The sequence below is a fragment of the Centroberyx affinis genome, unplaced genomic scaffold (genome assembly GCF_046629955.1).
Source record: "Centroberyx affinis isolate AG114_WGS23_722 - 3 ecotype Tasmania unplaced genomic scaffold, CSIRO-AGI_Caff_v1 ptg000977l_1, whole genome shotgun sequence".
Taxonomy (NCBI): Eukaryota; Metazoa; Chordata; class Actinopteri; order Beryciformes; family Berycidae; genus Centroberyx; species Centroberyx affinis.
Window position 1 is genome coordinate 521,222 of NW_027279547.1, and position 15,539 is coordinate 536,760.

The window sequence follows — 15,539 nt, forward strand, 5'->3', positions numbered from 1 at the left end:
GTTTCAGGTCCATTATGGTTAAAGGTGGGGAGATTAGATTGCTTCTTGAAATTTGAGGAAGGTGTTGTCATTTTGGAGTCCACTCAAGTGTTCCCAGGCGTTTGCGACTGTAGCGTCTCACATAAGAACATTTAATCAGACTCAAAGCTCATGAGGCCAAAGGAGAACGAGAAACTCGTAACGACATGGACTCCATTGTACAGGATCGCTGTGAAAATGTTGTGGCAGAAAAAGGATCTCGCTCCGAAATGCTTGTTCACATTTAGTGGGGGATCCGAAAGAAAGGGGACGGCTTTATGTAAAAAGACCAAACAGGGTTCAAAATAATCACCCATGCTTCTTCCAAAACAATTAATGAACAAGGTGCTGTGTTCACTCACACAATCTGGGTTGAGTGCTTTTCTCCCGGGCCACAAAAGCCTGAACTTGCTTAAGTGCCAGGGCAGACATGGGAGCCTCGGTGCAACCTCGCAGCGCTGCCATTCACAATTTAAAACAACAGCATTCTGAGGCTCATTTGGACAGACAAATTCTGTCAGCCCGCACAATACTTATTTGCCGGGCTGAATTGGTTGGCCGATGTCTCGGGCCCAGAGATAAGTGGAGAACTTTCCAGATGACTGGCGTAGGACAACCCCGACCCGTCATTCCACTGATTGCCACACACTCCTCTGCTGCCTTTTTGGCAGCAATTTCTCCAGGGGCCCCCATTCTGTCTTTGAGTTTGTCCCCATAATGGTAATGGGACACATGCCCCTCGTCCAAAGGCACACACACACACACACACACACACACACACACACACACACACATACACACACACACACACACAGACAGACAGACAGACAGACAGACAGACAGACCGACTTCCTTTCTCTTTCACTCTTTTCTCATCCACACACACACACACTAACAAACACACAACAATACACACACATCTTTTACTTACACATGTTACACACAGGTCGAAAACATACCAGACACACCTGTATATATGTCCATGCGCGTGCGCACACACACACACACACACACACACACACACTCACAGGCGCAGTGTTAGTATGTGTATGTGTTAAATGTAGTAACTCCAAGTCCTCTTTGCGCCTCTCCCCATCCTGCTGGCTTTGTCTCCCCTCAGCTGTTCCAGCCGGGTGCCTGTATTGTGCTGTCGGGCTCATTACTAGGAGCGCTGTGGCCCAAAACCTCCTCGCTAATAGGCCCACAGTTGCCCAGAGCGAGGCGAGAGAGAGAGGGAGAGGGAGAGGGAGAGGGAGAGGGAGAGAGGGAGAGAGAGAGAGAGAGAGAGAGAGAGAGAGAGAGAGAGAGAGAGAAGGAATTATTCCTGTTGTGGCTGTTTGTAGCAGTATAATGTTGTTGTTTTTTATTCTTTTGGCAGTGGGACTGTTAGTTGCTGCCATTACTCTGCCTCTGGCTGGCCATCAGCTGGCTGAGGAATGTGAATTTGATGCGTAGAAAGGACTGCCACATCTTGCCTCTGTTAAAAAAGCACAACACAGGGCGTGTCAACTTAAAAGCTCCTCTGTGGATGCGTTTATATGAATGTATATGGATGTGTGTTTCTGCATGCCTGAGCAGGGAAGTGGAAAAAAATGAGTGTCCAGTCAGTTGATGGGCTGTCTGGAGCGGGCCAATCCACTTGAACTACAATGGAGCAAAGTGCAGCTATTGTTTAAAGTTTACGGGGCTAAACTACACAATGCATACAGTAGTGTGGCTGCGAGAGAGGGCACTGGATACAAAGGTGTTTGTGAAAAAGAGGGGTGGGAAGAGGTGAGACAGTGAAATGTGAGGGGGTGAAGGCTTGGAGGGACGGAGAGAAAGAAAGAGAGTGCTACTGTAAACAGAGAGATGTCACGACTAATCTTCATCAGCTCTGATTGCATCCTATCACTGATATAGAGGACTTTAAGTGATTTTCTCAGAAGTCAGACAATAGCCTTCGTGTCATTTGATTCAGGAATTATGTGATTAGGTTTGAAGTTTTCTTTAGTAATGAATTAGGCCATGAACCACACAGAACTTTGCTAACTGAAAATTACTACGGCGGTTACAGTGGTCTAATGAGACGAAAACCAATCTCCACATGGAGAATGAAACTCACCAAAAATTCAAGTGCACACACAGTGATGTTGGACTCAAAAGTTTTTCTCTTTTCATGTCTACATTGGTAAATGTGGGTACATTTCAAAAAATGTAACAAAAAAAAAAAAAAAAAGTACATAAACATACATAAAATAAAAAATCTTATACAAAAAAGAAACATGTTGGATTTTTAACAATTTCGAAATGGACTGGCCAGTGAAAAAAAGCTTTTTTTTTATCATCACAAACAAAAGTTGCCTTGGTACCTTTCTTGAATATTCAATAGGCTATAGGCTATTTGCCTATATAACTATATAGCTATATCTAAGCCTACAATGTGAAGCTATATTTATTTAGTCATATAAAACTACACTCACCGAGCACTTTATTAGGAACACCTGTACACCTGCTTACTCATGCAATTATCCAGTCAGCCAATCATATGGCAGCAGTGCAATGCATAAGATCATGCAGATACAGGTCAGCAGCTTCAGGTAATGTTCACATCAAACATCAGAATGGGGAGAAAATGTGATCTCAGTGACTTTGACCGTGGCGTGGCTGTTGGTGTCATACGGGCAGGTTTGAGTATTTCTGAAACTGCTGATCTCCTGGGATTTTCAAGCACAACAGTCTCTAGAGTTTACACAGAATGGTGCGAAAAACAAAAAACATCCAGTGAGCGGTGGTTCTGCGGACGGAAACGCCTTGTTGATGACAGAGGTCAGAGGAGAATGGCCAGACTGGTTCTAGCTGACAGAAAGGCAACAGTAACTCAGATAACCTCTTTACAACTGTGGTGAGCAGAAAAGCATCTCAGAATGCAACACGTCCAACCTGGAGGCGGATGTCACTTTGTTAGCTGATACCTATCCAGTATTAGAGCACGTTATTAGGAACATCGTGTTCCTAATAAAGTGCCCGGTGAGTGTATATATGATATAATAAATACAACAATAAAGGTAGATGCTATATAATAATGTAAATATATAATAGCCTAATACACACACTATATTACTGCGACCATTAGGCCTACTGCTATATTAATTCATAGCCATAAGTAGGCCTACAGTGATCATGCAGTGAGTAGCCCAGCTGATGTGTAAAGCCTCAGTGCTACAGCCGGTTTCATGCTGCAGGTTTCCGAGGCGCTGAGTCGGTCACGAGCGCCCGGCCTATCCATCACGGCTCCCCTGCTCGGTGGGACCAGGTGGGCCGTGGCACCGCCGAACCGTGGCCTCGTTAACGCGGTATAATAATGAGGCCGCAAAGAGGGGCGAAATAATTGCAAATAAAACTACATGATGCAGAAAATAAAAAAAGAAATTAAACAGATGCGCGTGTTTTCAGGATCATTGCTTTCGTCCTCTTAAATTGCTGAGTTGCACAAAATATGCAACATTACATGTTTACGCAGCTGACTCCAAGAATATAGTCTAATAATAATAATAATAATAATGATGATAATAATAACAATAATAATAACATAGGCCTACATTCACTTTAGTCTGGCCAACCGGGCCATTTGAAAGATGTAGGCCTATCTGTCACGCATGTGGGAAATTTGTTGAGACAGAAACTGCAGAAATGAATATAAATTTCAGACAATTAGGGAGAATTTGAGAGAAGAAGGGATACTCAAAATTTCAGATTAGCAAGCCACTTCAACTGACTTGCGTGAGATGTTTCATATTATCAATCGTGCTTTTCTGCTCATATTAACATGTCAAAATATATGTTGCCTATTACACATCTATTGATATAGGAATTAATTACAATTTACACTATTCGTTTATTATTAGGCTAGTTTATGGCTCAGTTTATGAAACCCTTTCAATTCGGAGACATCCTTAAAAAAAGACAACAATGAAAACAATAAATTTGTCATGCTTTAATTAAAATAATTCTTTAGAAATTCATTATTTACATCTGCAATAATATTAATAACAGTATAAGAAAAAATAGTCACAGTTCTTACCAAACATCAGAACATCAGCATGACAACAAACTCTAAATTTATTTGAAGCAGAACAAATGTCTTTCAAGCCTTGTTGTTGTTTTCAGGAGCCAAATCACCTTCCCCCTCCCTCAGTCATTCTGAGAATAAAATTGCATCACTTCCCCATGAGTAATTCATCATTTACAATATATACATATTGCTAGATAGATACATTAATTGTCTTTGAGGGGTGTATGTGGCCATTTTGTTGTAATTGTGATTTGATGTGTCACACTTAACTACAGTTGTCAGTCAGTGGATTTTCTATGCTCACTACAGTAAAAGCTTTTAAACTGTCATCTGAATTTATACAGTGAAAACAAGACACAAAAATTAATTTGCAAGCAGACATAGATTAAGAAGGGGTTTTTGTGATGGAGGGACAGAATTAATAATAATAATATTTAAAATAAAAAAGAGCATTGTAAACAAAAGCAGGCATAGTTCAATATAAAGAAGTTGCATATCACCAGTCAGTTCACATTGGACCAGTAGTGTCAGGTTGCAGATGTGCCAGAAAGAAAAGTCTTTGGCAGAACAGCATAACAGCTACACTGACAATATGCACTGTGTGAGACCTCAGGCGTTGTCTCTGGAAACAGCCCCTGGGATGAGTTCACTGTTAGCAATGTGTAAACGTGCATGAGTCAGAGTTTCCCTGGGCAATGGCATCGGTAATGACAAATAAATAACATGTTAGTTAAGGAGGTGTGGGGGTCCATGAGGAGATGCAAACGTGTTGCTGGTTCATCGCCAGAGTCTCAAGTATAGGCTACATCCAATTTCGACTGTCACGCCTTGGTCCATAGTCGGAAGCGACAACTGGTGCATTGTTCTGGAGTCCCTGCTTCGTCTCTTGGCCCGGGTCGGAGCAGCGTGTCCCCGCAGCCGGGACTAGAGGTGGTCGTAGGCAGCAGCGGAGGGGGGAGCCGTGCGGGAGGCGGAGCCGTAGTAATAGGGCGAACCTGCAGGGGGAGACACAGAGGAGAGCCTTCGTCACTGGGGGGTTCGAAGGTGTTGATGGTGGATGAGACCCGCTTCATCCATCTTACACCATGTGACAGCAGATGGCGGAGCTGGAAATCTGAACAGCTTAGATTGTTTGTCCTGTGAATGGACTGATACTCTTAAACCCCCTAACATGACTTCTACATGTGGAAGAAATAATAATAATAGTAATACAGGACTTTACTATTCTGACCACATTAAGGGATGTAGTGGAGGGTAAACCTAAACTCAGTTCACTCACCTTTTTATTTGGGAAATGGAGCTTAGCTGCCTTTTAGGCTAATATACATAATTCTAATGTAGATAAGAACAAAGAGTTATACCACTTTGTCTAAATATAAGAGTTTTTCAAAAAGCCTAGCCTTTTTGTTTAAATACTGATGGCTGTTTGAATTATGGAGATCAACAACTGGAGCTCATAGTTTACACATTTTTAATTTTAGTTAAAAAAAAAAAAAAATCAACTCCCTGAAGCTGACACACTTCTGACTAACTTGTGCCCTTGTCCATCTGATCTATTCTTATTCTTTCATTTAAATTCTTGTCACAACAACAATACTTTTTGTAGAAAGGTCGGTAGAAAAGACTATTCTAAATTCTCAAGTTCATGCAGATACTCCCAAAAATCTTCATTTTGGTATGTCAGTCTAAGCCATTTGTCTTTTATTGTGCAGGTCACACTACAATAATAAAAGCTCAATGAATAGAGAGGCATGGTGTCGACTTCATAAGGTGTAAGCAGTGAACAAACACCTACCACACGCCTCTGCTGCCACTGTGTCAGCCTGCCTTACTCACCCAGTATGCTGGAGTTGGTGAACCTCCAGGCTTCACTGTAGGAGGTGTAGGGGGAATGAGTGTAGGACTGACCGGAGTAGTCTGCACCTGCACCACAAACAAAACATTTCATCACACATCAAGCCAACACCGAGTCGCACATCTAGATGAAACACAGCGATACAACAAAGACAGCGTTTGTTTTAAAGACATAGCCGTTGTCCAGGAAGTCTTCAGAGTTTGGTTGTTTGTTGCTCCGTCTTAGCTCATAATTCACCAACAGTTAGTGCAGCCTGTAAACCATTAATCTGCAGTGCAGGTGGATGGCTGAGGGTGAAATCCCCCGGCCCAGCGGTGCGTGCCTGTGGCCGGCCTCTTCATCCTCTCTTCGGCCCCTCGGATCTTTCAGTTTCTCTCTCCTCTCCTCTCCTCTCCTCTCCTCCCCTCTCCTCTCCTCTCTTCAGCCCCTTGGATTTTTCAGTTTCTCTCTCCTCTCCTCTCCTCTCCTCTCCTCCATCCCGCACTTCCTGCTTTAGCCTTTCTGGCACTCTTCTTTCTTCTTTTTCCTTTTTTTTTTTTAAACATTCCAATATCTAATTGGTAATTATGTTGGCTGGAATGAATCCCTGGGCTCCCCCTGTCCTAACCCCCCTTTCACTGAGTAATTGTGTATCAACGCTTCCTCACAGCGAGCCCACCAGAAAAATAATAAATCAGACCCTCTCATTTCGCGCTTCGAAGGGCAGACTTCAAATAAAAAAGGCGCATCACACCACACACACACATACACACACACGCACACACACACACACACACACACACACACACACACACACACACACACTCCGACAGTATGCAGGCATGCTGACATAGACACCCAAGCAGGAGGCACACACTGAGACCCACACAGGTGTGCACAGTGTGCATGCACATACACACACATACACACACTCACCACAAAGACCTCCTCTCCTCCCTTCATACCCAGGCCTTAACCCCCCCCCCCCCCCCCCCCCCCCCATCCCTCTACCCCTCGTGCCCCCCCTCATCTCTCCCGTGGGCCTCCCGGTTCCCATGGCAATGTGTGGTCAGAGGTGTCTGCGTGGGGGTGTGGGCAGCAGGGCGGAACCCCCAGCCTGTTCCCTGTACCCCCTGGGCCCATGTGCACATGCACACATGCGCGCACACACACACACACACACACACACACACACAGTTCACCACCCTAGCAAGGCTACTCATTAACTCAGCCTGTCTCCCTGTTAATCTACAAACCTCCATCCCAGCCCTCTCTCCCTCTCTCCTTCTCTCTCTCTTTCTCTCTCTCCCTCTCTCCCTCTCTCGCTCTCTCCCTCTCTCTCTCTCTCTCTCTCTCTCCCTCTCTCTCCCTCTGTCACTCCCTTCATCTCTCCCTCTTCTGGTCTTACTCATTCCTTTTTGGGCTCTGTTGTTGCCTGATTTTATCCATCATTCTCCATTCAACACGATGTACTGTGGGGTCATATTTGGGTGAAAATAAACTGAAAAGTGTCTTTTTACCTGCTACCATGCCAGTGATGGCAGAGGAGGAGTAGTTGGTCTGGCCAGTGGAGGGGATGTGAGGCGGGTAGCCTGGCAGAGTGGAGCTCACCATGTCACGCCCTAAAACACACACACACATACACATTTTCAATGCCAGCAGAATGGAAGGTTAACTTTCTATTCTACATTGTCAGAGCTATAAAATTTTCTGATTTCAGGTTTAATTGTGCAGGAGGGAAAAGACATTGGCAAGAGGCAAGAGAATGACTCATGCTGAAAGATGGAACTAAGATGAAACTCTGAAACTCAATTCTCCTTAAATCAAACACAAATCTGAGTGATTCTGTGCATCTGAAGCAAATACAGTAGTTTGAATGTGCTATAAATGTGAATGGTGGAGTGATTTGCAATATATGTCAGAAACCCTTGAATCCCACATGTGGGCATGTTAGTGAATGAGTGAGATGGATGCCTCCATTACCTGAGATGAGAGACTGACTGCTGAACTGGCCATACACTGGTGCATGATGGGAGAATGAGTTGAAGGCATTGGGGAAATGGTTGGAGCTGTTGCAGCTACTACTGACAGAAACGGGTCTCTGCAGCGCCTGCAGCTCCACAAAGGCAAAGTTGGACGCGGCCATGTTTGGGGAGGGGCTTGTGCTGGTCACTTCTGGGGACATTTCCTGTTTTAGACAGAGCGGTAGGGGCTCTAGCCAATAGGAAGGAGCGGGCAGGTGAGGAAATGAAAAGAAATGGGATTTAACTGATGAAACACATGACAAAAAAAAGACTCAAAGCTGATTGAATGTCAACAAAATGAAGAGTGAATGGGCAGTAGACCGGCTTCAGGACGCGGTTCACAGTTATGCAACAGTCCAGAAGATGCTGATGGAAAAGAGTCAGCATGTTGCTGAGCTGCTGTCCACTTCAACTTTGGGCTCTGGTGGGGGGTCAGAGGGCACCAATTTAACATTAAGAGACTTACCAGCCACCATGGTGTAGCCCTGGTGCGCCGTCAGATTCCGTCCAATGGCTGAGCTGGATGTTGAGAGGCTGGTCTTGGCCTCCTCTAGGCTGCCATTGATGAGCGACAGCGGGTACAAAGTCTGTGGGACGATGCACAGGGATTAGCTATTTGCGGATTTGTCTGTAAAGAGGGCGTGTGTGAGAGAAGGAGCAAATGTGTGTGTGTGTGTGTGTGTCTCAATCTATTTACCATCTTCTGTGATAAAATCTATGTTTGATCTATGCAGTGGTGATTCTGACATATTTCCCCACATAACTAATACACCGGATGTTCATGTTGTTAATGAAGAGAAGAAAGAAATGTGTGTTTTGGAGGTTGGTTGTACTTTTGACTACAGTTTAGAGTACCAGCCTCTTGCGGCCTCGGTCTCACAGCTTGGGTACAGTTGTCAGCTATTAGTGTTCATATTCGGTACAGGGGGTCCAGCAGGGCAAAGCAGTTGGCGAGGTTTTGTTCTCTGTCAGCAATTACTGGCAGTCAGCGTTTATGGAGAAGTCGCTGTTTTTTGTACCCTTAACACCGTTTGTTTTCTTGTTGTGTGATGTTGCTAGGTTTTCCACGCTGAGGTCCAGGCGTTGTTCCGTGTCCTTATTATAATTATTACATCTCTGGAAAGCTACTGTTTCCACGTGGAACTAAATAAAAGATTTGAATGTGTGTGTGTGTGTGTGTGTGTGTGTGTGCGTAACACAGTTCAACAAACAAAGGGAGAATGTTAGTTTTCTTATTATGTGTTTCTGAAATTACAAGAGAACAAGAAAACAAGACCAAGTAATGAAGATCCGGAGATAATTATGTCCTCATTAGAGCAGTTTTTAAGTATTTATGCCGTATGGAGACTTCTTGAGTGGAAAAACTGTGCATTAAACGATAGATACTTCTTTTTCCTCACACAAACCAATGTAGGGAGCCTGTACCACCTTGCAGGGATTATGTTTTTCCCTTGTCACTGGGCTGCGTGAGCTCCTACCTGCTCAGTCTTGCTGCTGGAGGCTGAGCTGAAGGAGTCGGGGGGGTAGTGGTGACGGTCAAAACCACAGTCCAAGTGCTGGGCGCCTGCGGGGAAGTGATCCACTCTCATCTGCTTCCTCGGGACGCCCCCGCTGCCCTGGGAGTCCACGCTGTGCCGACAACTCTCCTGGTCACCTAAGAGACGGAGAGGAGGAGGGAGGCCTTTTAATGTTTTTTTACTTATCGCTTGTTTTTGTTTGTTTACATACAGTTGGTTTTACGTAGTTGGTTTTAGAATAGTTTTTTATTCACTATGTATCTGTACACTGGTTTTATTTATACTCATATTTCATGTAAAGTGTCTTTGAGTATCTTGAAAAGCACTATACAAATAAAATGTATTATTATCATTTTAATTAAGCGGTTGCCTCTGTTGATCAAGGGGAACAGTGTAATATCCACTGTTCCTCTTTAACATAGATATATATCAGAGGGGCTTGGCTCCCTGTGCCACAATAAAAAAACAAAGTTGTGTGTATCTGCCGTGGCTCATTCAGTTGATCTAATTCTTACTGTCATCGTGGCTCCTCTTGCCCTCGGCGCTGGGCTGGGGGATCCCCAGCAAGCCACTGATGGAGTAGGTGGAGCCCAGAGAGTCCGACTGGGGCGACTCAGGAGGGGTGACTGCCGAACTGGGGACTGAGAGAGAGAGAGAGAGAGAGAGAGAGAAGTGGAGAGTGGAAATGTTACCATTACATCCCAGTATTATTGTTACCATGTTACCATAAAGCCACATGCTTAATCTTATGAGACATTGAGCGTAGTCTGTAACCTTAATCCTTCATCATCAGATGATAATGCTGGGTGATATGGGGGGTGGGTGTGTGTGTGTGTGTGTGTGTGTGTGTATGAATGGTAGAGACTTACTGAGAGTGTGTCCTGGACTCAGGCCTTTTCCATCCAGAGGCAGATTGAATGGCTGCTGGACCTTGGTTCGAATTATTCTGAAACCAGGAGAACAAGGCTGTGTGAATAATAATTAAGCACCTAGTTTGATTATTTTAAATGTAATTATTGCTGCTGACAATGATAACAAAGCCAGATATCATTAGGTGAGCTGCTGTGGGATGAGTGAAAGCCCAAGTGTTGCTGCAATATCAGCATAGATGAGCAGAGCCTATCAGTGTTGAGAGAAGGTGTGGAGAGGGGGGTTCTGGGATACTAGAAGTTAGTGTTGAGCCCTCTGGGGGTGTTGTGGGCCAAATTCAATTAAACACTTTTGATGGGAATGTGCAGCTTTGATAACCACGCTGACATACCCTCCTTCATTCTTCCCCCTTTCCTCTAACATCCAAAAAGCCAGTTATCTACATAGGCGCTCACCCTAAACAGCACAAGGAATCATTACATCAGATCTATGTGTTGGTAAATTGGATAACTGATAAGCAAAAAGTCTTATATAACTTACATAAAGAATGGTTTGTTCATTGTGAAAATTAAACTCAATATTTGAGACTGCTGAACCACAGTGGCATATGTATACTTATACTCATGATTCTTCACCATCTTGGAGATTTAGTTATATAAATATAATATGCTTGTTATTAATGATGCTGAAATTCAACCTATCACCAACTACATCCCTTTATTCTGTATTAAAAAAACCCCACACAAACTCCAAAGCGACAGCCACTTTTTGTTACCTGTTGATGGAGCTGACACTGGGGACGGTGTCGCTGTCACAGACTCCCTCTGCCAGCAGCCGGTCCCTGATTTCCCAGGCGAACATGGTGGGGTTCTGCCTCTTGTACTCTGCTATCTTCTCCACCACCTTCGGGGTGGCCACCTTGGGCTTGGAGCCCCCGATCACACCAGGCTTGATGCTGCCCGTCTCGTAGTAGCTGGGGACAGAAGAGAGGAGGGAAGGTGTGACGTGATCGCCGAACGAGGGAGGAGTCGCCTGATTTTTTTTATTGTGATAAGAGAAAGTATGATTGTGTGTTGTTGATTTGAGGGAACTAGCCAAGTGGGTTTGGTGTCTCAGACTAAGATCAAGTATCCTAATATCCAATGAGGGTTTCTACTCTGGCCATCAGACAAAGGCCTACACTGCGTCATCAAAGAGTTCCTGATAAGTAAACAGGCCTTCAGAGTTCAAATAAAGTACTGGAAGTTCATTAATAGTAAGAGGAAGTTGTGAAAGGAGCTTGTGGGTGCGCTTACCGTCCCAGGATCTTGCTGACACAGCCGTGGCTGACGCGGAGCTGCCGGGAGATGTCACAGGGCCGGACCCCCTGGTGGGCCATGTCCACGATGCGCTGCCGGATCACCTCCGGGAGTGGACGGCCATTAACAAACATTCCACCTAGTTGGTTAAGACCCCCATGACCTGGGGGAGGAGGGGGGATGAACACACATAAATGTCATGGAACCGGAGCCCCATGCCATACCAGCCTCACCGCACCACCAATATACAGTACACACACACACACACACACAGGCTACACACACATACACACACATACACACATGCACACATTGGCAGTGGGTAAGCATGCACACACAGATTATACACAGATACACACACACAACGCATTCGTAGGTGTGTGGACACACACTCACAAACACATCATTTTTGTCCATGTAAAACATATATCTTAGTTGCTAACTGACATATGACAAAATAATTTAACACTATAATTGATAATAAAAGGGGAACTAGCAAATAACTTTGGAAAATGATACAGAGTGTTACATATAGTAGCCTAAACATTTTTCCTCCTTGCAAACAAAAAGAAAAAACATTACTGGATCAATGTGAGTGTATTGAGGCTATCTGTTTTATTTTCCCTAAAGGTATGTAGGCTGCCTGAATATCTGCAACATTTATCTCTAATACTGTAATTGCCTGAAGGTTATGTTGTGTATTTTTCCTGACCTCTATAATATTTAAGAAAAACCTCAAGACACAGCAGAAGGATAATTGCAACACGTTGAGAAATAGGCCTTGACTGCAATGACCAGGCTGGCAGGTTGTATAGGAAACAGAAACGACTGACTGTCACATGCATATTTCAGTGTAGATACTGTATATATATTTTTAAAGAGAGATAAAGGGGAACTGACCAATTAAGTTGGATCTAGCTAGAGTTTTGACAGCGTCTGGTCTAGACAGCTCAGCGCAAGTCTTCCACATTTAGTACATCACTCCTTCCTGGTTTCCTATGGGACACAGAAGGCAGTCATTCCTCGCATAGAGTTAAAACTTTCATACTTTTTTTTTATTTGGGCCTGAACTTTTCAATGCATTCGAATATTATAGAAATGATTCGGATTTCACAAATATTCGGCATTTGAGTGGTCGGTAGAAAGGGCCTGCTATCGGTTTAACATGCGACTATATGGCTTTACTTAAACACCAAAAAATTAGTGATTTGATAAATTATGTTTTTGTTGGCTTATAAAGGACAGAGGCTAATTATTGTGGTATCCCCACAGACTTATTCTCGCTCTAAAAGAAAGTTTGCACAGTTATAAATGTGACACAGTGGGCTGCAGTGAAACTGAAGGTGTGACTAACATGATCTTCTTTTCAGAAAGTAGGCCTATAGTGAACATGTCATTTGGCAAATGGGTCTGTTTCGCTCTCTCAACAGAGGCTGTTTTTTTTTTTTAATTATAGGCCTATACACTGTAGTAGGCCTACTTCTAGTTTTTTGCACATTGGAAGCGGGGAAGTATTTAGACATTAACCTACATCAAGTCCTGTCAGATCTCTCACAGTCGGTTCCTGCAATAGGCCTTTAATTACTAACACAATCAAAAACCGACTTTTCCCGGTAAACATTTTGGACATAGCCTCCAACTGGGAGGGGGGTCACTGCATTTTGTCAGGAGGCTCCGCTGTCTTTTCTCCGGGCTGCACCAGTGACTCTGCAAGAATACTACTGCTTTTAATTTAACCCATTGAGTCTCTTTTCTCAGCCCTTTTCCCAGCTTTCATTTCCACATCAAACGGCGGCCGGACGGGGCCGGGGAGGGGAGCCGCTATTAACGCTGCCAGCGGAGTGTGTAAAAAAATCTCCCCGCCAAGCTTCATCAACCTGCAGGATATTAAAGCGGAGCAACCCCAGGGGGATGAACACGCACACGCACACACACGCGCGCGCACACAGAAAAGCAACGCTTTAATGCACTACGCGACAAACACACACACACACACACACACACACACACACACACACACACACAGCATAGATATATAGATAGATATATAGATAGATAGATATAGGCTATTTATATCAGAGAAGGCCCAAAATTTCTATTCATCTGTGAGATTCTATTTTCTATATTAAAAAAAGATTTCATAGTAAAATAGTCCATTTTACTTTGGCAGCATGACCAATTCAACAGACCAAAGCACTTACTACATTAAAGAACATCGTGTCTCAACAGAGTCAAGTTCAAAAAGAAGATCAATCTCCTTTGTTTTTTGTCTATAGAATAGGCATTGAGAAAATTATAGGTAATCCATATGAAATTAGGCTATCAGTCTGTCAATAATTCGCATCTTTTGGCATTATTTAAGAAACTATTACTTAAGTAACCATTATTTAACTATTCTAAATGTGTCTAGAAGTGAATTTGAACTCGAATAATATGCAGCCTAGGCCAAAGGCCACCACGTAGGCTAGTTTCTTGTAAAGTGAGAGGCTATCTATCTAAAAGCCAGTTTTAACTAAGGCGTCCAGTGAGCAGCCAACATACAAAAAAACAAAAAACAAAAAAAACAAAAACAAATGACGGAGCAGAGGCGAAGTGAGGAAGTCATAATTCATGACCATCTGAAACATAAACAAGCCAAACCACTCAGCCCCCTGCCGCTCCATCATTGACCCGATTGAAGCGGCAGTGACCAAGGATCGCTCCAAATTTATATCTGACAGCCTGAAGTGCCGTCCAATTAACTTCCCCGATATCCTGCACAAGAGGGGAAAAAACAACTCCTCCTTCAGAAATTACAACGAGCAGACGAGACGCGCCTCACATGCATTGCACTTATTTGTTTCACAGTTGTGTTTTAGCGTTTAGTATGAAGGCAGATCACAAGCCTGGCTCGTCTAAGTTTGAGTAGGGGCGAGAAACGTGCAGAGATCTCAAAAAACACCTGTAGGCCTAGTCTATAATATAGTCTACTAACTTATTTTCTCATCCTGTTGTTGAGCAAAGGCAAATGCTGAATATTTTAAGGTCAGTGACAGATGAATTGTTTAGTCAACACACGTTTCTCTCTCTCTCCAGTCTATAAAGGACAAGCAACAGTCCCGTTTATTTACCTCTTCCCGTACTGTTGGACATTTCCCTGAGGTTTTGGTCCTGGGTCTGCCGGCCAAATGTACGCGGGTCCTCCACGCTGTCCCCAGTTAAAGTGTTTTTACTCCACGTCCTGCCTCGTCTGGCATGAGTGTGTTCCTGAGTGCACCGCCGGTTAAACGCTGCAAGAGTTTAACATTATGATTACAATGTTGATATGAGAGCGGTGGGCTGTCATACTGCATGTGGAGCGTCTGAGCTGTGCGGCATGGAGAGAGAGAGAGAAAGAGAGAGAGAGAGAGAGAGAGAGAGAGAGAGAGAGAGAGAGAGAGAGAGAGAGAGAGAGAGAGAGAGAGTCTGCATCCTCCGCGTCTCCATGCCGCTCCACTGAGAGATGCAGTGATGAATCTGAGATATATGATGAGGATGATAACCTCGTGATGGCATTGATTTGTCTCCGAGTGTCGTTTTGCCCTTATAGCCGCTGCCATATGACAGGCAGCAGTCACCGGGAGGCCGCGGCGGGACAGACTGATGAAGATGTTCTGGGACATTAACAGTAAAACTGGGTCCTGCATGCATCTCTGTGAAACTGCATGGGCAACTACATGCAAATACTGCCCCTATGTGATTTGCTGGAGTAAAAATAGCGTACTACAATTTAATAATTAACGTTATTCAGCCTATTGGACATGTCCAGGCCTACTTTTTGCCTGTAGGGCAGAGTGTGAATGATCTTGCTCTCCAATGAAACTCCCCTCCATCCACGCAAATTTTAAACCCGTCCAGAGGTAGCTAATTAGGACTGACTGGTCTCATTAATCATCTTCCAGTTTT

General features: G+C 44.0%; 1 protein-coding gene across 3 annotated transcripts; it reads right to left on the reverse strand.

Moving 5' to 3' along the window:
• Window positions 1-4,996: 4,996 nt before the first annotated feature.
• On the reverse strand, window positions 4,997-14,747 carry pax8 (paired box 8). Of its 3 annotated transcripts, XM_071522340.1 has the most exons (12): window positions 14,726-14,747; window positions 11,613-11,778; window positions 11,093-11,290; window positions 10,317-10,393; window positions 9,963-10,088; window positions 9,409-9,584; window positions 9,356-9,358; window positions 8,397-8,517; window positions 7,890-8,120; window positions 7,427-7,528; window positions 5,909-5,995; window positions 4,997-5,067 (listed from the first exon to the last, which is right to left on the reverse strand). In XM_071522340.1, exons 1-12 carry the CDS (start codon window positions 14,745-14,747, stop codon window positions 4,997-4,999), a joined length of 1,380 nt encoding a protein of 459 aa, XP_071378441.1. The 3 variants fall into 3 exon arrangements, with proteins under 3 accessions (XP_071378441.1, XP_071378440.1, XP_071378439.1); XM_071522339.1 differs by lacking the exon at window positions 9,356-9,358 and having other exon boundaries at window positions 7,890-8,118; window positions 8,383-8,517; XM_071522338.1 differs by lacking the exons at window positions 9,356-9,358; window positions 14,726-14,747 and adding an exon at window positions 12,516-12,585 and having other exon boundaries at window positions 7,890-8,118; window positions 8,383-8,517.
• Between the last annotated feature and the right edge of the window lie 792 nt (window positions 14,748-15,539).